Source organism: Cucumis sativus, chromosome 5, assembly GCF_000004075.3.
Source record: "Cucumis sativus cultivar 9930 chromosome 5, Cucumber_9930_V3, whole genome shotgun sequence".
Taxonomy (NCBI): domain Eukaryota; kingdom Viridiplantae; phylum Streptophyta; class Magnoliopsida; order Cucurbitales; family Cucurbitaceae; genus Cucumis; species Cucumis sativus.
Window position 1 is genome coordinate 31,468,820 of NC_026659.2, and position 24,119 is coordinate 31,492,938.

At 34.6% G+C, this 24,119-nt stretch overlaps 3 protein-coding genes across 3 annotated transcripts; all 3 read left to right on the top strand.

Annotated features, from left to right (window-relative positions):
• Positions 1-1,085: 1,085 nt before the first annotated feature.
• LOC101202843 (bifunctional aspartokinase/homoserine dehydrogenase 1, chloroplastic) lies at positions 1,086-13,868 on the top strand. The gene is made up of 18 exons (XM_011657780.2): positions 1,086-1,451; positions 2,973-3,040; positions 3,141-3,515; positions 3,982-4,070; positions 4,162-4,465; positions 4,778-4,830; positions 4,909-5,117; positions 5,241-5,328; positions 5,406-5,519; positions 6,546-6,644; positions 9,428-9,622; positions 10,183-10,265; positions 10,641-10,866; positions 11,222-11,367; positions 12,024-12,159; positions 12,734-12,817; positions 12,905-12,997; positions 13,454-13,868. The coding sequence occupies exons 1-18, from the start codon at positions 1,303-1,305 to the stop codon at positions 13,697-13,699; spliced, it is 2,757 nt and encodes a 918-aa protein (XP_011656082.1). The 5' UTR covers positions 1,086-1,302; the 3' UTR covers positions 13,700-13,868.
• A 1,368-nt stretch (positions 13,869-15,236) lies between these two features.
• Positions 15,237-17,459, top strand: LOC105435624. Its single transcript, XM_011657781.2, has 4 exons — positions 15,237-15,354; positions 15,443-15,496; positions 15,733-15,784; positions 17,094-17,459. Exons 1-4 carry the CDS (start codon positions 15,296-15,298, stop codon positions 17,304-17,306), a joined length of 378 nt encoding a protein of 125 aa, XP_011656083.1. The 5' UTR covers positions 15,237-15,295; the 3' UTR covers positions 17,307-17,459.
• Positions 17,460-18,742: 1,283 nt separating this feature from the next.
• On the top strand, positions 18,743-23,614 carry LOC101204460 (TVP38/TMEM64 family membrane protein slr0305). The gene is made up of 7 exons (XM_004141497.3): positions 18,743-19,323; positions 20,722-20,774; positions 21,198-21,290; positions 21,374-21,597; positions 21,802-21,868; positions 22,584-22,697; positions 23,366-23,614. The coding sequence occupies exons 1-7, from the start codon at positions 18,894-18,896 to the stop codon at positions 23,387-23,389; spliced, it is 1,005 nt and encodes a 334-aa protein (XP_004141545.1). The 5' UTR covers positions 18,743-18,893; the 3' UTR covers positions 23,390-23,614.
• Positions 23,615-24,119: the final 505 nt, after the last annotated feature.

A 24,119-nucleotide genomic window follows, 5' to 3' on the forward strand; every position in this document is an offset into this window, starting at 1 on the left:
ATAAACATATATATTGAAATATGCCTCTTTATTATCTTAACAACATGTTATTATTATTAAGTAGCTTTGGAACCATAGTTAATTATTAGATGTAAGAAAGTGCAAAACCCTAATTAGAAGTGGAGAATTTTTTGAAATGTGAAAGAACAAAGCATTCACAATACAAATGGACATACAAACAACTATCTTTGTCTTTATTAATCTACATTATTCATTTAATAACCATAGTTAATTTTAAAACCATGCTAGATGACAATTTTTGAAAATTGTGTAGGTATACCCTACTTACACATTTGATAGCTAATACATCAATAATTTAGGAAAGGCTCGTGATTAAACCTTTAAATACAAATTAATTAATATAAAACAAATATTTTTGACCAAAACGCTAGAAGTTTGAAACCATCACTTCAAATCACTTCATGAAAAGAAAAAAGTATCAGTCAAATCATATATATCTTAAAAGAAAGAAATCTTAGTCAAATCAAAGTTAAGTAACAACAAATTGAAACGAAAATGGATATTAAGATTTTAACTAAAGTAAACATTTAACGGTAGTTCACAATAACCATATATCTCTGTCAATTATCAAAACTTTCATCCCATTGAAACGAAAAATATAAACAAAACCTCTTTGACCTAATACATTGATGAGAAATTAAAGAAAACAAAGTAAATGAATTTAATATTTTAAAGAATGAAATGATTATTTATTGTTTTAAGGAAAGTCATTGTAAATGAAATTTTTTTAAAATTATTTACAAAATATAACAAAATTTCAGGTTATATGACTGATGGACGTTGCTGATATAAAATTCCTAAAAAACGTGACATCCGCATCTTAGTGGATATTCACATTTAAAATGTTTCTTAATTTAATATATGATTTACATAAAGGGTAAGAAAACAAATACAATTTTACAAAGTAAGTAGGAAAAAGGAATAAAGCAAAATGTAAAAAATAAAATGCAACATAATAAATATAGAATTGGAAAAAAGATTCTATATGGTTTGCTACATCATTGCACACCATTGATCGTATGAGCAAGTTGACAATATCTCCGCGTGGCTTTGTTTGGTTGGTTTTGAAAGTGCTATCCGACGAATTTGAAGCATTGTATATCATCCCATCACCATTTCTCCCTTCCCTTTCTCTTCCCTCGTTCGTCATGCAGCGGCCATCAACTTGAATGAAATCTTGGTGTCCACTAGGAAGAAACTATACTATACACACTGATTAACATTTTACATTACATACAGCCGCCGCCGGCTTTGTGAAACCTCATTTCTCTTCGATTTCTAATGGCGTCGCTCTCCTATGTGCTATCTCATTCATCTCACCTTCTATCACCTCAAACAGCGCCGCCCGTTGAGTTTAGTCCCAAACCCATCTTATACTCTCACTCAAAATGCCGACAACCCATTTCGCTATTTCGTTCTAAGCTTCATAGGTATGAATTTCCTGTTTCGGTGTGGTGAAAACTGGATTTGTTGAGATGGGTTGGGAATTAGGAGCTTAGTTTTAGCTGGGTTTTTTTGTTTGTTTTTGTTTTTGTGGTTTAGAGCATTGGAAGATCTGTTGTGTTGTGGTTGCAGCTTGGTTCTTTGGCTCTTTTAGAGTTTGACAGTTGTTTTGGCGTTTAGAAGTTTTTCTTGAACATATTTCTTCTCTTTTTTGTTTAAACTCATTCACTTTTTTTTTTTTCATTTCTTTTTATTTTTCTTTCTGCTTGTAGTGGTTCTTTCTTTCTTGGTTTTGATTTTTTTCTTCTTCTTCTAATTGAAACATATGGACGAGTGTTGTGGGTGGAACTTGTTGGTTGAGGATTGTTATGTTGTAAATTTGAAGGTAGTTGCCTTTTGAAATTAGTGATTAAAAAAAAAATATTTTCTTTGGTAAAAATTAACTTTTCATTGTCAAAAGAGGACAGTGGTGTATTAGAATGTGCTATGTAACAGTTAGTTGTGGTACAGTAAACATTTGTGAAGTTGCACCGTTCTCAGCTGATGCTTCTGATTGACAGAGCATTTGTATCCTGCAGTTTACTGTCATTTCTTTGGTATAAGTCACTAGGGTAAAGCTTATCAGAAAATTTTCTTTTTGTTGCAAGAGCTGAGGCTTCCTTTTTTGTAGTGCTTGCATAGCTTGCCAGACAGTTTTTATTGTTCTCACTTCTAGGATCCTTCTGTGTTCGGTTGTTGTGATTTTCTGTTGGGGTTTGCTTTTCTTGTGTTGAATTAGATTAACAAACCATGATTATCTAGTGAATTTTTGAATTTATTCTCTGTTTTCTTTTATCATATCATGTTTTTGGCGTGGGTTTGGGGGAACCGGGGTTGTGCATGGAGATCTCCATTTAGATTTTATGAGCAATGTCAGCTTTCGTCTTTTCAGGGTATGTGGTGACAGTTCTTAGTTAGATGACACCGAATGAATCATGTGTCTATATTAATAAAATGTTTGTGTATACACACACACAAATACACAGATGTATTTAGTAATTTAAAAAGCTCGTCCTTGCTTTAAGTACGAGTGCCAAACTTTCTATGGGTAACAGAAGCCATATCAAGGGTTTTTGGACACAGCATCATAATCCGATTGATATATATTTCTAACAATTTCGAAAGTTAGATGTCCATTAGGAGAGACAAAAGGAAAACTTATGAGTTCTGATCATACAGGAGGTCATCTATTTGTGGCTCATGCACTCCCCCCATCTGTTGAGGGGATGCTGTTTATGGTTATAGTGCCACAACTACTAGCTCATGATACAAACCAGCTTTGGGTAGTCGCCTAGTAGAACATAACAGTAAATGTTGTACAAGTCTTTTAATTAAAATTCATCCACCATTTTACTGATACTTCCTTGCTGATAAATTGTAAATACTAATCTATACTACTTGCAAAGATTTTACTCTACTTTAAATTCATTTTGATTTTGAATACGAGGATGGTATGTTTTGTGTTATAGAATGGCCCTTGTCTGTCAACGAGCTAGAAGAGGGTCGCAAAGTAAAAAGATATGTGCTTCCATTGCAGGTCCATTGACTTCCTTCTTTTTCATTAATGTTCATGGGTTTCCTTTAGGATGACAATATACATTTACCCATTCATTTCATGATTTTTCATTTCTTAGCAGATGTCTCATTGGAAAAATCCACTGAAAATGTTCAACTTCCCAAGGGTGATGTTTGGTCTGTCCATAAATTTGGTGGTACTTGTGTGGGTAGCTCAGAAAGAATCAGTAACGTTGCTGAAATAGTAGTTAATGATGATTCCGAGAGGAAATTAGTAGTTGTCTCCGCAATGGCAAAAGTGACGGATATGATGTATGACCTCATTAACAAGGCTCAATCAAGGGACGAGTCTTATGTATCTGCCTTGGATGCTGTTCTAGAGAAGCATAAATCGACAGCGCATGATTTGCTTGATGGGGATGAACTGGCCAGTTTCTTATCACAATTGCATCATGATATTAATAATCTGAAGGCTATGCTTCGAGCTATTTATATTGGTAAGTGGATATATTCTTACATCATTGGCTATCCATTGATCAGTTTTGGCATAAAGACCAAAAGTTGTGGTGACCATGGTTGGCTTAATGGTTAATAAGACCCTTGATAAGGGGCTTAGAGAGAATTGGTCCAAGTCATGGTGACCAACTACCTAAGATTTGATATCCTATGAGTTTCTTTGATAACCAAATGTAGTCGGTTTTAGATAGTTGGCCTTTAAGGATAGTTGAAGAGTATGCAAGATGGCTAAATACTCGTGAGTATATGAAAAAGAAGGTAAAATACATTTGTGGTTTCTAAGGTTTGAGTGTATTTTAGTGGTAATTTCTGCTATATAGTTCAGTATAATTTTAATCCCCTTGCTAATGTTTGATGTATGGTTGGGCATTTTTTTCCCTCTTGACTGGTTGACCTTCCAAGGTAGAAAATACATTGACCTGTTACTTGCTTCATATCATCTTGCAGCTGGCCATGCCATGGAATCCTTTACAGATTTTGTTGTAGGACACGGGGAGTTGTGGTCCGCTAGTATGTTGTCAGCTGTTATTAGAAAGGTGTAGCACTTGTTTTTCTTTCTATTTTTTGGTGCAGCTAGCCAATCCTGTTTTCAATATGTGATACCGATTCTTTGAACTGTTTCCTCAGAGGGGGCTCGATTGCAAGTGGATGGATACAAGGGAAGTTTTGATAGTAAATCCCACTTCTTCAAATCAAGTTGATCCAGACTTTTTGGAATCTGAGAGAAGACTTGAGCAATGGTATTCCAAAAACTCATCCAAGATAATCATTGCAACTGGTTTTATTGCGAGTACACATGAAAACATACCAACTACATTAAAGAGAGATGGAAGTGACTTTTCTGCTGCAATAATGGGTGCTCTGCTAACATCTCGGCAAGTCACGATTTGGACCGACGTCGATGGTGTTTATAGTGCAGATCCAAGGAAAGGTATATGTTTTACTTTTGTGCTTAACTGCATAACTAGAAGAAACATTAAAGTACGTTGTACTTGAAATATCTATGTTTGTATTTAAAAAATTCTGGATGTCAATGTATGCATAAGCCAATTGGTATAAAGCATTATCAACCTCGAGATTAGAGGTTCAATTCGCCCATTCCACATGTTAGTGAAAGGGGAATTGAACCTCTCTTCTGCTCTGTTTATTTCATGCTTAATCTCATCAAAGCAGTTTTTTGAGGAATGTCAAAGTAACATTAGTATGAAATATTGCTATATCATGAGGTTTATTTGTTGTGCAGTTAAGGAGGCCGTTGTTTTAAAGACATTGTCCTATCAAGAAGCATGGGAGATGGTAATCTGATTGTTGTATTCTATAATGAAATAGAACTCCGCATTTTGGTTCTCTAATGTATATTTTATTGACATGCAGTCATATTTTGGTGCAAATGTTTTACATCCTCGTACAATTATTCCAGTAATGCGATATGACATACCAATTATCATAAGAAATATTTTCAATCTCTCTGCACCTGGAACAATGATCTGTCGTCAACCAGTTGATGAGGAAAGTGAGAGTCTAGTATCTTTTGTTAAAGGATTTGCAACAATAGACAATGTTGCCCTTGTAAATGTTGAAGGGTGAGTTTAATTGCTTGTTAGTTATCCATCTTTGTCTATTCTAGAAGTATGTTTAATTCTAAGTTCTCTTCCTCACTGATAGCTTATTCTCATTTCTGTACACCTCTCCCATTTTTTCTCCAGCACTGGTATGGCTGGTGTCCCAGGTACAGCCAATGCCATTTTTGGTGCCGTTAAAGATGTAGGAGCTAATGTTGTTATGATTTCTCAGGTATTTCAGCATTGACTCTTCTGTTTTATCTTTAGTCTAGACTTTATTGTATGAAGCTTATAAGAAGATCTATGCAGGCCAGTAGTGAACATTCCGTGTGTTTTGCGGTGCCTGAGAAGGAAGTAAAAGCTGTTGCTGAGGCATTGAAATCTAGATTCCGTCAAGCCTTAGAGGCCGGGCGCCTTTCTCAGGTATTTTTGTTTGGCTTGATTACTTGTTTTGACCTTGAGGAGTCAAATTTTCTTTCCTTCCATATGTTTCTTTCTTGCATACGTAAAAGTTCAAACTTTTCCTTCCTTCCCCGTCTTTAGTGGATGGATGCAATCTGGATTTGGATAATTTATTTTGTTGATCTGTGAAGAAGATCGGTCTGATGCTTTGGGCAAATGGAATAATCACATATATAATACGGAATAGCTCATATATAATGAATGCATAGATTCACTTATTCTCCTTTTTTCTTTAGAAGAACTATTGCTCTTGTAAAAGAAGTGTATGAGAGATTTGATAAAAAGGTCCAAGCAGAAAGAACATATTGCAATATCGGTGAAGAAATTATAATACACCATAACCTTTCAATACTCTCTCCCAAAGTCTAACAATGGAACTCTATACCAAAATGATCCTCCCTTTCTAAGGTTCATAACTCTATTTATTTATAACCAAGACAACCCTTGCTAATTACCCTATGCCCTTACTAATATCATACTAATCTTGTCCTTATACCCCTAACTAGTACTCCCAAGTCCCACATCTTCTTAATTTAAACTAAGCAAAATGTACCTTGTTGAAATTTGAAGTTAGCTTTTAGGCCCAAACAGAATACTTTTAAGAATAACTGAATGGATTTATGCAAATAAAAAGAAGTATAGAGACTTAAACTAAACTATTTATGGCTCTATTCTGATTATATGCTGATTGTTGGGGGTTACTAAGTTTCTTTGGCTTAGGTTGAGGCTCTTCTCCAAAGCCCACTTTTTGGAATATTGTTTCTATTATCCACTTAAGGTTCTGCTTTCATCAGAATATACTATGTATTGTTTGTTTATTTATTATAACAAGAAACTGCATTTTGATTGGGTAAAATGAAAGAAAACAGAATATAAAATGTATGGCTGTTTATGTAAACCCAACTTTCTATACATCTTTGTTTGTTGGCTGTTCTTTTGTATGCCCTTTGTACTATTCCATTAATCATAATATGATACAATCCTCAGGTTGCAGTTATTCCGAACTGTAGCATTTTGGCAGCAGTTGGACAGAGAATGGCTAGTACTCCTGGAGTTAGTGCCACCCTTTTCAATGCACTGGCAAAGGTCAGAAATTACTTCTTTTTATTTTTTTATTTTTAATTATATCAGAACTTATCGAGGACCTTAAACCTCTCTAAAATGTCTCCAGAAACTATCCCACTGCTCCCTCACTTTTTCTTCTCAAACAGACACAATATGATCCTCTGCCATCGAGATAGCAAGGGCCTCCATTCCTTCCCCAATGGCTGGGACAAATAACCATTGCTCCTTTTCTTTTGATTGGTCTGGACAAAAGAAACCCAAGGCCAAGCCTTTTGTCTCACTGAACATCAACACAGCCATTCTTTCTCCTTCAACCTTCACCACAACAGTCCACTGTGGCTTTCTTTGACTGTTAAACAAGTGCTCGATTTGCCATTGAATCGGAAAATTTTCAAGGAAGAACACTTCAAGGTCATGTCTTATGGGTGAATAAACTTTCAAATTAACCGTTGAGGCTGCAATCTCAAAAGTTAAGGAGGTTGCTCTAAGATCATTGTTCTTGCAGGGGATAAATGGAAGAGGATGACACCTTTTTTTATAGATTTGCTCTCACTACCTCCATTACTCCTCATTTACGTCCATAAATGCCCACCCAGCCACCCAACCTCCTTAGCAACCCCACCTTTCATTAATGCAGCTTCTCACAAAACCATCCTCCAAAATTAGATAATTGAGTCTCTTCCTCCTACTGCGAAACCTCCCTTAAATCTCTGTCCATTTGACCTTGCCTCCTTGGATTTACCCTTTGTCATCACCATTCAAAAAGAACACTTCTACAATCACTGGTTTCTACTTTGGAATGCCCTCAAACAGAATATCAATTACTATTACTTCATTAGCCCTATACAGGCAATAGAGCTATCCTTATTTGTGAAGATCTTGTACAAGCAACGAGCTTATCAACTATTAGTGGTCAGCATATACTTTTAGAATTCCAGGTGAGCTTTGAAGGATGGGGGCACAATTCTTATTCGAGAGAATGAAGTCCCTTCTTATGGAGGTTGGATAAAATATCTGAAGCTTTCCATTGAATGCCTGGAGCATTTGATACCTTTGAATATATTGGCAATGAGTACGATGAGTTTTGTGAAGCCGTGCTTGCCTCATTTTCCTCAACAGAGCTGGTTGTTATTGTTGAAGCCAAGCCTTTGAGCAATAAAACCACATGCAACAAGCAGTCTATAACTAGACTGAGCTTTACAATGCCACGAACTCCATGTTGATATGCAATAAGATCCCCCAACCTTTAACTTTCCCCTCCGTACCCAAAATCATTATATCACCTGACTCTCCCTGCCCATTGGCAGCCCTCTCCTTGGACACCCAACTTCTTCTTTTGAGCTCATCACACCATACTATACCACCACCCATGACCCAAGTTTTTAAGATACACCCACCAACCAATCACCGGTGGAATTAGCCCTCAAAAAGCATTTGACTATCTGTCTTGCCAAAAATGCTGTTATCATTGATGGAAAATAAACTTTCCTTATGCATGGCACCAAACATTCCACTGGGGGTTGTAGTGGCACTCATAATTCGTGAGGAGGAAGGTTAAGTTGATACAACAACCCTCACTAACCTTCCCACATATTACCTCTTTTTTTAAGCTAACATCCAAGGCAACAATCTTCTTGGAAAAACTCTACCGAATTTTCTCATGGAAGGGTAACTAGGATGGAAAAGGCTTTCACTTTTTGAAATGACATAAAAACAAGATGCCTTTGCAAGAGGCCCTGGATTAATTGACCTCAAATAAAGAATCGTAGCCTTTTGGCCAAGGGGATTTGGAATTTCCAAAGGGAGAAAATTGTTCTATGGAGGTGCCTCATTGTTGCTAAATATGGGAAATTCCCTCTCTTCATGAACTTTAATTTAATTTATATAAAGGTCTCTAGAAACATATTGTACAACAGAAAGCTTTTAGTCTCAATAATATGGTGAGCATTATAGGCAATGGAGAATCCATTTCCTTTTGGAATGATAGTTGGTTGGTTCCTTTCCCCTCAAGGATGCTGTCCCCAGACTTTATGCTCTCACAAACCGTAAGAATTCAGCCTTGGCCGATTGTTGAAATAGAGAGAACGCTTCTTGGAAAGGAACCTTGGCTTGAGAAGAAGCCTCACTAAAGCCAAGATCATTGAGTGGTCCATTCTATCTGTACAACCCCCCATCTAGAAATTTGGTGGAGGATTAATGGAAATGGAACCTTGAGATATTCGAGATTTACACGACTAAATTTCTCTCACAGTCTATCCTCGAGTTGAAATCTTCTCCAAAAGGATCTTTACGTAAATATTGTGGAGAGACCCCAAGAAGGTTAAATTCTATCTTTGGTAAATCAACCTGGCAAGCCTTGTTTGGGACACTTTTTTCCAGATGTTTGGCTTGAGCAGTGTTTATCATAGAGTTGTTAAATGTGAGCAGTATTTGAACATCTCGTACATTCTTCTTTATCATGGTGTAAATTCATTCTATTCTTCTGTGATTATAGTCTTACCTATCTTATTGGACAGTGTAATTGCGTTTTGTAATCTTTATGGCACCTTTTGTAGTTTTATACCTTACGATCAATGAAATTCAGTTTTGTCGTTTATCATTAAAATAATAATTATATCAGAACTTTATGGTTCTAACTCAGTTAGCTCTTAGTTTTTTATTTATGTGGGGTAATTTATTTTCCTCTCTACATGGTTTGTTTAAATTAGTTTATGAAAGTTTATTTCTTAGCTTCTATCTTTAATCCAAGATTTTGTAATTATTCTTTTGATCTCATAGAATAATGATGGTAAGTTACAATGCAGGCTAACATAAATATCCGTGCTATTGCCCAAGGCTGCACTGAATACAACATTACGGTAGTTGTTAGGCGAGAAGATTGTATAAAAGCCTTGAGAGCTGTACACTCAAGATTCTATCTGTCAAGAACAACAATAGCAATGGGAATCATTGGACCTGGACTTATTGGTTCCACATTACTTGAGCAGATAAAGGATCAGGTGATCTTGATGAACGGTATCTTTTATTGATTATTATAAATATATTTTAAGATATTGCTTAGCTACCAACAATCATGAGTGCCTTTAATTGTGCTTGCTAGATTGTAAAATCCAATCCATGTCGGTAATTTAAGTCCTGTTTGGTACCATTTGGTTTTGGGATTTTGGTTTTTGAAGTTAGTTCAGGTTTTACTCAATATCTAACTCATGGTATTCATATTTCCCATGTAAACATTTGAAAGCTTAGCCAATTTTCAAAAACAAAAAAAAAAAGTTTTGCTATATTTTGCTATTCAATGTATCTGAAACTTAAAATATAATTAACATTGGTTACAAATGTGCAAGTGTCCACGTCCTAAGCTTGCTCTAAGTCAAAGTACAGTGTTTATGATTTTTTTTTTTATCAATTAAATATCGGCAGCTTCTTTTGCAATAATTGGTTATTGAAGTGATGTAGGTGGGAGATTTGAATCCTGCACCTTTTGAACTATGCTTTGGTTGATAATTGGATTATTGTATTCTTTCTCATAAACTGCCGCATACCCTGTGTTTTTTGCCAGGCATCAGTTCTCAAAGAAGATTTTAACATTGACTTGCGTGTCATGGGAATTATTAGCTCCAGAACCATGCTTTTGTGTGATGAGTAAGTTTTAAACTCACTTTAAATTCCTTTCATTGATATGGATGTGCTTAAGTTTACAAAATTGGTTAAGGATCAAGGCTTATTTAGATAAGCATCAGCCTTCATTTCCTTTGTTGATTTAGAAGCCTTTTGTGTTTGAAACTCTCTAGGAATCCTTTTGTATTTGAAACTCTCTTTTGATTCATGTCCATCAAATAAGTTTACTGTAATCTCCTTCGTGGTTGGCTGAGAATTTCACTTCTCTTGTTCTTAATGTATATATAAATAGAAGTTTGTATCTTACATTTCCCAAATGAAGGGAAAAAAAAGTTTGGCACAACTCAGTTTACAGTCCTGCCATTTACTCAATGCAATTATTTGCGATATAATTTGTAGGGGAATTGACTTATCTAATTGGCAAGAACTTCAAAACGAGAGAGGTGAAGTGGCAGATATGGAAAGGTTTGTGCAGCATGTGCATCAAAATCATTTTATTCCGAATACTGTTTTGGTGGATTGCACGGCCAATCCTGATATTGCTAGCAACTACTACAACTGGCTTCGAAGAGGAATTCATGTCATTACTCCTAATAAAAGGGCTAACTCTGGACCACTCGATCAGGTACCTCCTATATGGAAATTACTTCGCTTTGTACCTTGAACCCCCCTACCTCCCCCCCCCCCCCCCCCACACACACACACAAAAAAAAAAAAAAAAGTAGTGATGGCTGTAATAATGTGGAAGTTTTCAAGTTTTATGGGGAATAAAGGAGGTTTCTGGATGAAGAATAAAATTTCTGTTAATAATTTGTGAACTTCAGAGAAATTAGTTTGGTACGGCTTTGTTTAACCAAAAAATTCAAGAGAATGTGATGAAATCGTGAATGGTTAAACCATTTCTTTAATGTTAGATTGCAAATTACTATTTAGAATGTGACATACTAATTCTTTGGCTACATCTTTGCTGTCCAATCCAGTATTTGAAATTGAGAGCTCTTCAACGACAGTCCTATACTCATTACTTTTATGAAGCTACTGTCGGTGCCGGTCTTCCAATTATTAGCACCCTACGTGTTTTGCTTGAAACTGGAGACAAAATATTGCGAATTGAAGGCATTTTCAGGTTTGGATATATTCACTACTCCTCTTTTCTCTTTGGATAAAGTTTTACTTCATTATTATTTTTCCCCTTCTTTCTTTCTTTTGTGGTAGGCAGGGTGCGGGAGAAATGATAGGATCTTTGGGGTGGGGGGTGGGGGGTTCTTCTAGAATCAAGTGATGCTTGGTTTCTTGTTAGATTCTACGTTTCTCTTTGGGTTTTAGTGACAATCTCTTTGTAATTACTCCTAGTCTTCTTTTACATGACTGAAGCTTTTTTGTGTAGTTTGGCTCTCCTTTTGTGGGCTTTTTTTGTTTGTTTGAAATGAAGGTGGTGTTTCTTTAAAAAAAAAATGTTAATAAGCCATGCATACACATTTATACTTGATGTGGGCTGAACATCCCCATCCACTCTTCTCCATTTTCTTGATTATCCAACCAGCAAATCTTCTACTTTATTCTTCCTGTGGATTTCAAGAGCTTTTAGAGTAGGAGGTGTAGCGATGGTAGGTTGAAGATTTATTTCTTGGTCATCGGTGAAATATGGGTGTGAAAAAGTCTAAAACACTCATTAAAATCCTTACGTGTTTAATTATGTCTGGAAGGGGACTGCCACGGAAGAGTAATGTTGTATTCCCCACGAATTTGACAATCTTTGCTTTTGTGCTACTTTTACTGCAGTGGGACGTTGAGTTACATCTTCAACAACTTTACAGGTGATAAATCTTTTAGCGACATCGTTTCAGAAGCAAAACAAGCAGGTTATACTGAGCCAGATCCAAGAGATGATCTATCTGGAACAGATGTTGCCAGAAAGGTAAAGATGTGTTATGAATAGAGCAATACTTTGCTTTCTTCATCTCCAGCATCCCCTTTAATCATAAAAGGGAAAAAATATATTAAATATATTTTTATAAAAATAAAGGTTTGCCACATGACTTAATTGGGCACTAAGGCGAGTTGCACAAACATGGTGCAGCCCCGAATGAACCTAAGTATTTTTCTTCTGAATGGCTTGTGCAAAATTCAAAACCATGAAAACTTTAAGGAATGTAAATTCCTGTCCTTGTTTGCTGTTGTTTTGACACATTACTCTCAGAAGTATTCTCAATGTAAATTCCTTGAAGGTTGTAACCTTCTTTTTTATGAGACGTTGAGGTTGGAACCTGAGCCATTAGAATCCAATTTGGTTTGTAATTATTTTGATTTTGATTTTTTAAAGCTTTCTAAAACCAAGCTAGATATTAAGTATCCGAAAGAATTTAATTAGCTGAAACTATTTAAGAAGAAATTATTCATTTCTTCATTTCATCTACTGATTAGTATGGGCAGCATAGAGTACACCTTACCTAACGAAATTATTCATGCTTTGAATTGCTTTCGTGTTTCAGGTGATCATTCTTGCTAGAGAATCTGGTTTGAAGCTAGAACTAGCCGATATCCCAGTGGAAAACCTTGTGCCCGAACCATTAAGAGTATGACTTAATAATGTCTAACCATGTTACTTTTAGTGCTTAAATTTTATACTCCATAGGTTGAACTGGACTTCCAATGTATTATAGGCCAGTGCATCTGCTGAGGAGTTTATGCAACAACTGCCACAATTTGATGCCGATATGACTAGAAAACGACAGGAGGCTGAGAATGCTGGGGAAGTAAGCATCTACAAAATAGTTCTTCAAGTTTACTTCTTTTCAGAACTTTTATGTTTTTAGAAATACTTCTTCAAAGCTCAGTATCTTAGCTATTAAAATGATTAGGAACTAAGTTCTTTTATTTTGCCAAAGAGTTTTGGTTCACTTATGAGTTGAAGTCTAAGTATGTGTCTACTTAGTTCCTAAACTTTAAAAAATGTCTAATAAATTCCTAAACTTTTTATTTTGTATCTATGGGCCACCAAAAAATTCAAAATTTTCTAAAATGAATTGATCTATTAGTTACTAATGTCTACATGGACAAGTATGTAAAGTCATATGTAGGATAAGTATAGGTTTTTAAACACATTTAGGTTACCCATGACCAAAAAAACATTGGAAAGTTTAGACCAAGAGAAGATTTGACTAGTTGGATTTTCTTGATCATGTGTTTATGTACTTTATTATTTTCTGAAGGTGTTGAGATACGTCGGGGTGGTGGATGTTGTAAATCAAAAAGGATTCGTCGAAATGCAGAGGTACAAGGATGATCATCCATTTGCACAACTTTCAGGGTCCGACAACATCATCGCTTTCACGACAACAAGGTACCGAAAACAGCCTTTGATCGTACGGGGACCTGGTGCTGGGGCTCAAGTGACAGCAGGTGGAATCTTCAGTGATATCTTGCGGCTTGCATCTTACCTTGGTGCTCCATCATAAACTCTTCTTTCATCCTTAAATTAGCTTCTCTTAGTCTTTGTTTTTCTCTTTTGCTTGCTGGGATTGTCTCTTATGCCTTGCATCCTTTTGTAAGTTCCTTCTCTGTTTTGGATTTTTCTTTTCAATTTCTTAATAAAATAAGCTTGTTTCCATCTTGGTTGTATGTGCATTATAATTATGTCACAACTAATCATGGAATATAGTTTTTGATCTGCATTTGACATATTAAAAGGTTTACATCACTAATCGAGTAGATGTTCATCCTTTTATTTTTAAATTTTGAGCGTAGTTTCTATTTAGTCCTTAACTTTAAAATGTAACAATGCCACTCTTAAGTTTTGAGTTCAATTTCTATTTCATCTCTAGGTTTCTAGATTAATTTTGCCTCTTAATTTTCTATTGATACACTACATAGATTCGTATTATATGGCAAGATGGAAGTTATTTACAAACATAGTAAAGAAGATAAAAATAATTAACCTGTTTTTATTTTTTTTTAGTTCTACTTTATCCCTTCTTTGTTTGAAATTGAAAGATGCTTAACATTTAGCTTATTTTGTAAAGCAAGCTTAACTTAGTGATAATTAGCTTGATAAATGGGAGTTTTGAAACATTGTTCAATGCATGCTTTGATTATTCATCCAATCATCCAATGGATGCATTTTATACAGGACAGTGTTAACCCTTCAAAATTGACAAGTTTGTGTATGCTATCCCTTTGAAAAAGTACCAAACAGTGACGAGTGAAAAAGGACCTTTTGGAATATGTTTGTTTGACTTCAACGTGGGACTATATGAATCAAACTTTCCTCAATGAAATTGATAGAGCTTGACTGTTCCTAAAGTTGAGTTGTATTGTTTGTTTTATCAGGCTTAATCATTCTTATATTTAGAATATAGAGTTTTAGCTTTAGCATATTATCTAATCTATACATGAAGATTAAAATGCCAATGTTGCCCCTTTAAAACAATGAAAATATGTCTATATTTGCTTCCTTGAACGATGAACAAAGAATAACATACAAAAACTCTTACTTATTAACGGGAGATAACCATGTTTTTCGATTATCTAACGAAGGGTCTCTTGTTTTTTATAAGGTATTACAAACCTTAAACTTAGATTATCGTTTGAATGTTTTTGCTTATGGATTTAAAAATGCTATTCTTAAGTAATGTTTTTTGTAATTAAATTTTGTTTTTATACCATACTTATTATTTGGGTATTACGAATCTTATATTCAAGTATGAAGATTTTAGGTTTAAAAAGTTCCTAATCTATACACACAAAATTTAAAATGAGAAGGGTAATTTTCCGAAAATGATTTCCGAAAATGCCCAAACTATATCACAACTGCAGAAACCTTTTGGAATACTTATTTACACTAAAATCAAGGGGCATAATTGTCTTTTTGTTTTAATTTAAATTTTGGTGAAGATTGTGGGCCAAAAATACAATTAACTCGAAAATATGCTAATTTTGAAAGATGAGAAACTTGTTGGTGCTACTTTCACAAATTCTCCTTTTATCTCTACTTCTGAAGAGATATATATATATATAGTCGAAGAACATACAAAAACCATCCTGAGGAGACAGAAATGGAGAGAAATTTTACGGTATCCAAACGCCTTCTCTTCGATCGTCGCTACGGTTGGGTGTTAGTCTCTCTTTCCCTCTCTCGATTTCAGCTCCCGGTCTGTAAATTCTTAATTTGGATTTTGATGATTTTTACCTTTGGTTTCCAGGATTGATGAGTGGAAAGACCCTTCGGAAGAAGCTTTGGCCGGTGGCCGAGGAATGTATGTCTGTTTTTTTTTTTTTTTTTGCATGTATATTTCATCAGCTTTGGAAGTTATGCTTTCCGTTGTTTCCATTTTCATTTGGGTTGATGCTCTTTTTTCTGTGATTAGCATAGTTTCTAATTTTCGCTACCATTTCTGCTTTCTCTTATATTTGCTGGTTTTTCTAGTTTACTTGTTTATGAAGCAGAAAATTGAAACTCTAGATTGACCTCTTTATGTTATATCTTTGTTAGGTTCTGCATAGTGCCTCTCGTCAAAAGTTTGGTTAACTCAGTCACACAGATGGTATGGTTCTAACCTTATTCACTGTTGTTCTTGTTGCTGTTGTATTTTTTTTTTTTTTTTTGTTAAACAATTGAATTTAATCAAAATGTAAGAAGTAGAATTCCCATGTAGTAAAACGTGTTAAAGAAAACCCTTTGCAATGAATGTTTAGAAATTTGCAATTGTAAGTGAACTGTGGCTTGATTGAATTTGGGGTGTTTGGGTTAGACAGATCTTGGTGCATAGACTCTTCAATGTAAATAATTATTTGAGTGTTGTGTAAGTATTTAGTTCCGAGACAGTTGGGAAGTTCCAAAATCCATTGTTTAGTTAGTTACTCAAGTGGTTTATCTTGGTCTGGTTCCTCAGTTTTGATTCATTCCTTTCCTTCTTCCTTTTCCATTATTTTTTTGAAACCTTGGATGCGTATTTTGTTATATTTGTAAATAAGAAAATTTCCCATTAAGAAGAGTACAAGAATTCAATGGAGGTGACTCAATAAAGCAATGCCCTATTGTTAGGAATTAATTGCTAGGAGCCCACTTGTAAGGAATTAAGGAAAGAGGAAGATTACAAAAAATGATTAGATAGAGTGGATTCAAAATATCCTCCCATGATTGTTCTAATACTCAAAGGCCACGCCCAAAAGAACCTTCCTGTATGTTTCCACTTAGATTTCTCATACCATATGAGGAAACCCACTTGCCTGATAATCACCGCATGGCTGCGTATTGGTGACAGCAAAAAAAAAAAAAAAAATGTCTACGATCAATAGTACTAGGAAGTTGGAACAACTCGTATTAGTCAGCCCTTTCTATTTGGTAGAATCTTTCTTTTATCCTCATGTCTGCTTTGCCCGGGGAATAAATGAGGCATTGTGTGGATTAGATAGAGCCTTGGGTTTGATTCCTCTTCAATTCATACTTCAATTTGAGGAGAGAACCAAGACTGTGAACTGCTTCAGTTAGTTTCTAATTTCTTCTATTAGTCACATACAGGTGTCATCAGTTGGGGTGGTTCCAGATATTAAATAAGGGGACGACTGTTGGCTTTTGCTAATGTCTGGGGGTACTGATTCTTTTTAACCAGTTACAACTCATAATATGTAGCAAGATTTCTTCTTTGATATCTATAAGTTCAATCATTTATCGTTTTGGATTATTTTGAAACGATGCATAAACAAGGTTTAAGAGAGGGTTTGATGTTCTTGGGTGCACAAAAATGTTTAGTATTTTTATCCATAGTATGTATTATTAAGCTGCAATTCCTTGGGTATAAATCTGAGACCATTTATTACTCAAGTACTCGCGTAATTCTCGATTTGTTGTAGGTTAATATTGCAACAGTATCCACAGTTAAAGCTGTTGAAAATCCAGAGCTACTTTCACCTCAGGTACTACAAGCAGGTCTGCATCAAAGCCTTGAGAAATTCACTTCGTCCATCCAAAACTCACCATTTCACCTTGGCTTCCAGAAAGTTACTGCGCCTTCAGTTTCAACTTGTTCCTTGCATCTACAAGATGAAAAAATTGATCACAGTTAGCTGAATGAATATTGATCCTTACTCACTTGAAACTTGAAGAGATTAATTTGTACTTGAGAAAAGAAAAATGAAGATGATATCAACATGAAGGTGAAAGTATCTTTATAATCCCTACCATCTTCAATTTTTTCCTAAACTCTTCTTCAATGTTCTCACCAACCTTTTCAATCATTTTTTCTTTCTTTCTATCTAATTCTATTTATAAATTGGCTAAGAAACTTTAAAACTAAATTTTTGTCCACGTTTCTTTGTTCAATTTAATTCTTTGATAAGATTTTTTTGAACAAACTAAAAAAGAAAGTGAGAAATCATTTCAGATCTTTAGTTTGTTTTTAGAAAGTATGAAGAGAAGAAAAAAAAAACATTTTCTTGTAAATCTAATTTTAATCTAATTTTCTTTTCCTTTTCTTTTTATAAAACCTTTTAGACCACCAATAGAAAATAGAAAAATACAATAGAAAGGTCAGATCCCAAGCATCTTGGAGAAGAATATTATTTATTCTACTTCTATTCTAGCTGCTTTGCCCTTTTTTTTTTTTTTTCTTTTTAATTCAAAACAGTCTAACATCAAAGCATAACATTTCAAAATAGGATAGAAAAGAAGTTCTTTGTACTTTTATAAATGAAAGAAAATTACAAGTACTTGTATATCTGAGTTCAACGTGTGAGCAGTACTGATTATGTTTAGATTATCAAACTCAAAGTTGTATAGTCTGAAAATATTTCTTGATTCTTTACAATATTGAATCCTCAATTAACTCTAAGTCTAACTCCAATTAAGTTGTGACTTTACAATTGAAGAACAAATTGGAATGCAACAATAATCGCGGGGTAAAGCTTAATTGCTCTAGAAGAAAAATCATGTACAAACTTACACTTAACTTACATTATCTTTTCCTTTGTTCAAACACCAATTCAAAGACAAAAAATGTATTCACTTATAATATGAGTCAAGAAAATATGCACATATTAGGACAAACATATCTTCTTTAGAGAAAATAACAGGATGGACATAGGTACTCATTAATTCAATGTTCAAATTTTTTTTCTAAAAAATATAATTTTTTATATAAATGGTAAAAAAAGAAGGCACAAAAATTAATGAAGTCTTAGAGACCCCATATATTTGTGTCCACATCCAAACTTATATATTGGAAAAGCATTCATACCCAAATTACCAATTTTCTTTTTCTTTCCAGAAAATTCACTTATTATTATTTCTATTTTAGTTAAAGAAGAAAAAAAACCATTCATTTCATATTTTGTATGTATGTTCTATATTCCCCCACGTCAAATAATCTCTAATCTCATTCTTTTTCTTCTTCTTTTTAATTTCTATCCAAACAAAATAAATGGAATGAACATAACAACAGAAAAAAATAAATAAATAAAAAGAAAGAAAGAAAGAAAATAATAATAATAATAATAATAAGAGAAGAAGAAGAAAAAAATGTTGTAGAAAAATTGAGTTTCTTCCTCTTCGTTATCACTGCTCTGCTCTTATCTGAGTGAGCTCCATTGATGAGGTGATCAGCTTTCACACAATTTCTTCTCCTCCCTTTTTCTTTTTGTTTTGTTTTGTTTATAATGCGAGTCCTTCTGACCTTAAGGCCGGCATCTTCAAACCCACCCCCATGTCTTTCTTCTCCCAATTTCTCTCCTCCTCTTGCCTCTTCTTTCCTCTTCAGTTTCAGACCCAACAAGCGCTTTCACTTCCTCAAGCCTTGTTCCTCTCTCAAGCAATCCAAGAAACCTACTCTTCAGAAGACACCCACTAGCGCCCCTCAAAGCTTTAAGTGGCTTTTTAGCGCCAAGTCCGACGATGACGATGCCGGTGAGAAAGGGAATAAAGGTGTGGATGGAGATGGAGCTGTTTTGGAAGATGACTCTGCGGTTAAGGGCACCCTTTTGGCTGGTGTGTTGCTTGTTGGGGTTATTGGTGGATTTGCATTTGCTGGATATGTGTATAGGGATCCGATTAACGCCTTCTTGAATCAGTTCTCTACCTTTATTGATGGTAATTTTATTATGGTTTATTTGCTTCTTTTTGTGTGTGTGTGTGTGTATTTTGAACTGGGTAATGAATTTCTTGGTGTAATGATCAATTTCATTGTGGTTCGATGAGCATTTTGCTGGGGGTGTGTTGTTCATCGCGTTTTGAAATTGGTCTGGATTATGCGTTGGTTATTGTAATGTGAGGCTGTTCTGAAATTCCTCGTGCTGATTCTGATTGTGTGTGTGTGTGGCAATCATATATTGCTCCTCCATCTTCTTCTTCTATGTCTCGTGAGATTTTGATGCAAATTAACCTCAATTTTTGCGAAAATTTGAGTTTTTTAGATTCCCCTTTTAAAAAATTTAACTCTACAATGCCTGGAGTTAATTTGACATTCCTACTGCTATGCAAAAAAGGGGGAAAACAGCTGAACGTCTTGAATTTCCATAGTTAATAGAGTACTTATATTCTACTTTTCTCTTGTACTTTCATATTTATTCTTTTTTGGTACTAACTTTCAGACCTTCTGTTTTAGTCCTAGGGGGTAGCGCTCCATTGTAGGTTTAAATTGTTGACCTTGTTAGTTAGACTCTCGGTTGCTTTGGTTGGGTATGAAGTGACTCAATTCCCCTCCACTTATTTAGAGCTCCCGTTTGGAGGGAATTCAAGAACTCAGTTGTTTTGGAATCCTGCTCTGGAAAGTTTTAGAAAAGGTTGTCTTCTTTGAAAAAGACTTACTTTTTCTAAAGGAGGGAGACTCTCTTGTTCAGGTTTTGACGGGGCTCCTAGTTATTTTTTCCTTATTTAGGATTTGGTCTCAGTCTGTAAGAATCTGAGAGATCGATCATTGATGAGAAACTTTTAGTGGCAAGGGGTTGATGAGGGAGGGAGATGGTTTGGATATAGTTAAGTGGCAGGTGGTTCTTAAGCCTGCCAACTTGGGGGTTTGGGTATTAGGAGTATAAGACTAAATAGTAAGGTTATTTTGGCCAAATGGTTGTGGTGGTCCTTCACTGAAGTTTGAGACTGACGCACTGCGGTGTAGAGTTTTTGCAAGTAGTATTTAATGTCATAGGCCATATCCTCCTAAACATCTTGGATTATTACTTATTACTTTGACCAATGAGTTGTCTCATAGTTACACGTGGCTCTGTTTAAACATAATGGATTAACTGATCAGTAATATGTTATCACCTCTCTACATTTGCAGCTATCTACTTTCTAATTCTAGTTCCCAAATTCTAATAATGGTGTCATTCACTTTAAAGTGCGTGTGGTACTATAGTTGTATTCCTTTGTTTTTAAGCATAAAATCATTACCAGAGAAAAAGGGATATTTTGAATAATTGAGGAGTTGCCATTTCTCTGAAGGATCTCTCTCAATCATGTAATTTTTAACGTAGAGGTTTTGATTAACAGGATATGGTCCAGCAGGATATGCTTTATTTGTAGCAGTATATGCAGGACTGGAGGTACAAATCTGTTTTATTTAATACAATTATTTTGGAAATTTACCTTCTACATTTATAGTGGTGCCCTTTGTTGTAAGGCATGGCATATTTGGGGTCGCTGTAGGGGTGACCCAGTTGGAGAACTTAATAGATTAAAACCTTTGTAGCTTTTTGTCTACTTCGCCCCTTTGGGATCAAATGGTGATGGGGCTATGAACATAATGTAAGAATTGGACTTGAAGTAGACCAAAAGTACTATTAGATTTATAACATATATGCTGAAAGCCTGAAACTACGTTTTCCTGTACTAGTTCTACTTGTAGTTGTTGTACCACTTTTTGGTTGCCCATGTGGAGGTGCAAGAGATACTTCCTCCATGGTTTAGTTTTTTACTTTTGCCAACTATCGATTGTGAAGTTTATGTTATGATTTCTTTCCTTCTAGATCCTTGCAATTCCCGCCATTCCATTAACAATGTCAGCTGGACTCCTCTTTGGTTCTGTAATTGGGACTGTTATAGTTTCCATCAGTGGAACGGTGAGTGTTCTGTACCAATATAGCAAATAGATAGATTATCATGTGCCTCCTAGTTATTAACTTAGTATCTCTTATTAATTCAGGTTGCTGCTAGTGTTGCCTTTTTGATTGCTCGGTATTTTGCTCGTGAGCGTATTCTTAAGCTAGTAGAAGGAAACAAGAAATTTGCGGCCATTGACAAAGCCATTGGAGAAAATGGTTTCAAAGTTGTTACCCTCCTACGTTTGAGCCCATTGCTTCCATTTTCTCTGGGAAATTATTTATATGGACTCACATCTGTCAAATTTGTCCCCTATGTGTTGGGAAGGTCAGTTTTCAATTCCTCAATGAATTTCAAAATTGTACCTCTTTCCCTGTTTCATTTCTACAGTGATATCTATATTCATAAATGATTGTAGCTTTCTTTTCTTCAATAAACTATTTTGATTCTCCTTAGTTTTATTGATGCATACAGAATGCTATGAGCTGTATGAACTTCAAAACATAAACAGATTTATTTTCTTTAATGCAGCTGGCTGGGGATGCTTCCAGGAACATGGGCATATGTGAGTGCGGGTGCCTTTGGACGTGCAATTATTGTAAGTTTTCAAACCGTTGCCCCTCACTACTTAGAGATGTGATAATAACATCTTACCTCATAAATGTGTACTTGACTTGGTTCTTAAAGTGTTCGTGCTTGTGCTTTTTAGGATCGATTGCTTCTTTATTTAAAATTTCTATTAGTAAAAGGTGCATTTGACCAATTATCAGTGCTTTTTAAAGTCTTTCTAGAATGCACTTGGGGTGCATTTGGGATTGATTTTGTAGGAGTTTAAAGTGATTATGAGGAAATTTTAACTGTTTAGTGTTTGGTAAAACTGATTACAGGATAATTGAAAGGAAATCACTTTTTCAATTCAATTTGTTTCTAAAATCTATGTAGAGTAGTTTTTGAGATTGAGTTCCAAAAATATCATGCCTCTTCTAATTAACTACTAAAATTCATAGTTTATTCCTATTCTATAATACTTTTTCTCATTTAAGTTTGAAATTTACCAAAACACTTGTTTACTTCATTCTACAGCCGATATTTTAAAAAGTGCAGCTATTAGTAATTATTTCAAAAGCTACAATAACTAAGCCTTAAAGTGCTCTTTTGTGAAAGCATTTACACTTTTATTAAGAGGTAAGACAAACACATCAATGTGTTTGCTTGAACTATGATCTGGATTCTTAGTTGGATTCTGAGTTTTCGAGTTTCAATTTTATGGTCTGGTTTCTTTTCCACTGTTCATTTTACTTGGGGTGTTTCAGCAAGAAGAGTCTGAAGTTGGTTTGCTTGGAGGGGGAAATGGTCAGCTATGGACTTTAGGACTGGGATTGTTGGCAACAGCATTGGCTGCTGCATACGTTACACGATTAGCCAAGGTAATATGTCTTATTATTGCTATGCTATACTACAGACTTAATGCAATCAAATCTTCATTTTGGAACCTCGATCTAGCCAATATGGAATTAACTCATAATCATGAAATTTACTCTATCATCATCATATTACAGTTTATAGGTCCATAGCCCCAGCTTATTCACATCTCTATCTCGCCATTCTTTTACGAGGGAATGTGGTTAGAGAGTTATGTCGTGGACTTGAAAAGGGATATGAGTATTTGAGAATGTTGGGTTTAAATGTTAGGATCAAATAATATTTACATGATATTAGTGAAAAAATACACATAAATTGGATACATTAAAGATTCCATAGTTGATTGATATTGAAATTTGTTGGTTTAAACAATCATTCTTTAATTTCAGTAATTGAATGGGAGGTGGTACGGACATCAAGGATATTTTGCATAAGATCAGACCGTCATTCTATAATGATTGGTCAGGTTATATATGCAAACAAAGGTGTCCACAATCAAAAGAGTTACTCTATAAGATTAGTCGGCATACATGCATACAAAGATGTACACAATCAAAGTGTGATTTGATTAGTTGGGATATTATATGCAAACATAGTTATGGATGGGGTTCTTTGGTTAGTTAAATGTGAAAGGGTTGTGAATGTTGTTTTAATTTATTTTTGAAAATTGCAGGATGCTATGAAGGATATTGAATAGGCATGGCACCTCGGTGAATGTAGTAGGAGGTATAAAATTAAATTCATAATTGAATTTTGAAAATTGGCAAATGCTCTGTATATTTTTTGTTTGACCAATTCAGAGAAACTTCAACCAGTTGCTGATAATGTATAATGTTTACATTAATAATCAATATAATCAATCTCTAATTGTAACTTAAACCTCTCCATCTATCTATCTATAACATAAAAGTATATGACATGAGTTTTTGGGGGCTGTGGATCATCATTCAGATATTCAAATTCACTCACCGAGCCTTTATCCATCTTTGTTGAATGTCAATTATGGAATGTTAAACTTATTTCTTTTTCTAAAAGAAAATTGTACTAACTATTTAGTTGAGTTGAATTGGGTTATAGCTATCTAATGCAATTAATATTTTAACCAACTATTTTTGTCTCAACGCAACCATTCTGCCGAGAAGCGTTTCTTCAATATTTCTATTTAAATACTAATGATAAATATTTTTTTGAATTTCTATCGAGAGGTACTTCTAAAACTTGTACTTTTAAATAAAATTTAAACCGATAAGGGTATTTTTAACTCGTTTGTAAGTTTAAAAGTATTTTTCACACGAAAGAGTAGAGATTTGGGGCATTTTTTTTATAATGTAAGAATTTTATTATTAAATGTTTCCAAATAAAATAAAATAATTGAAAATGATTATAAATAGAAAAATTTACAAAATATGGCCAATTTTTAAATTTGA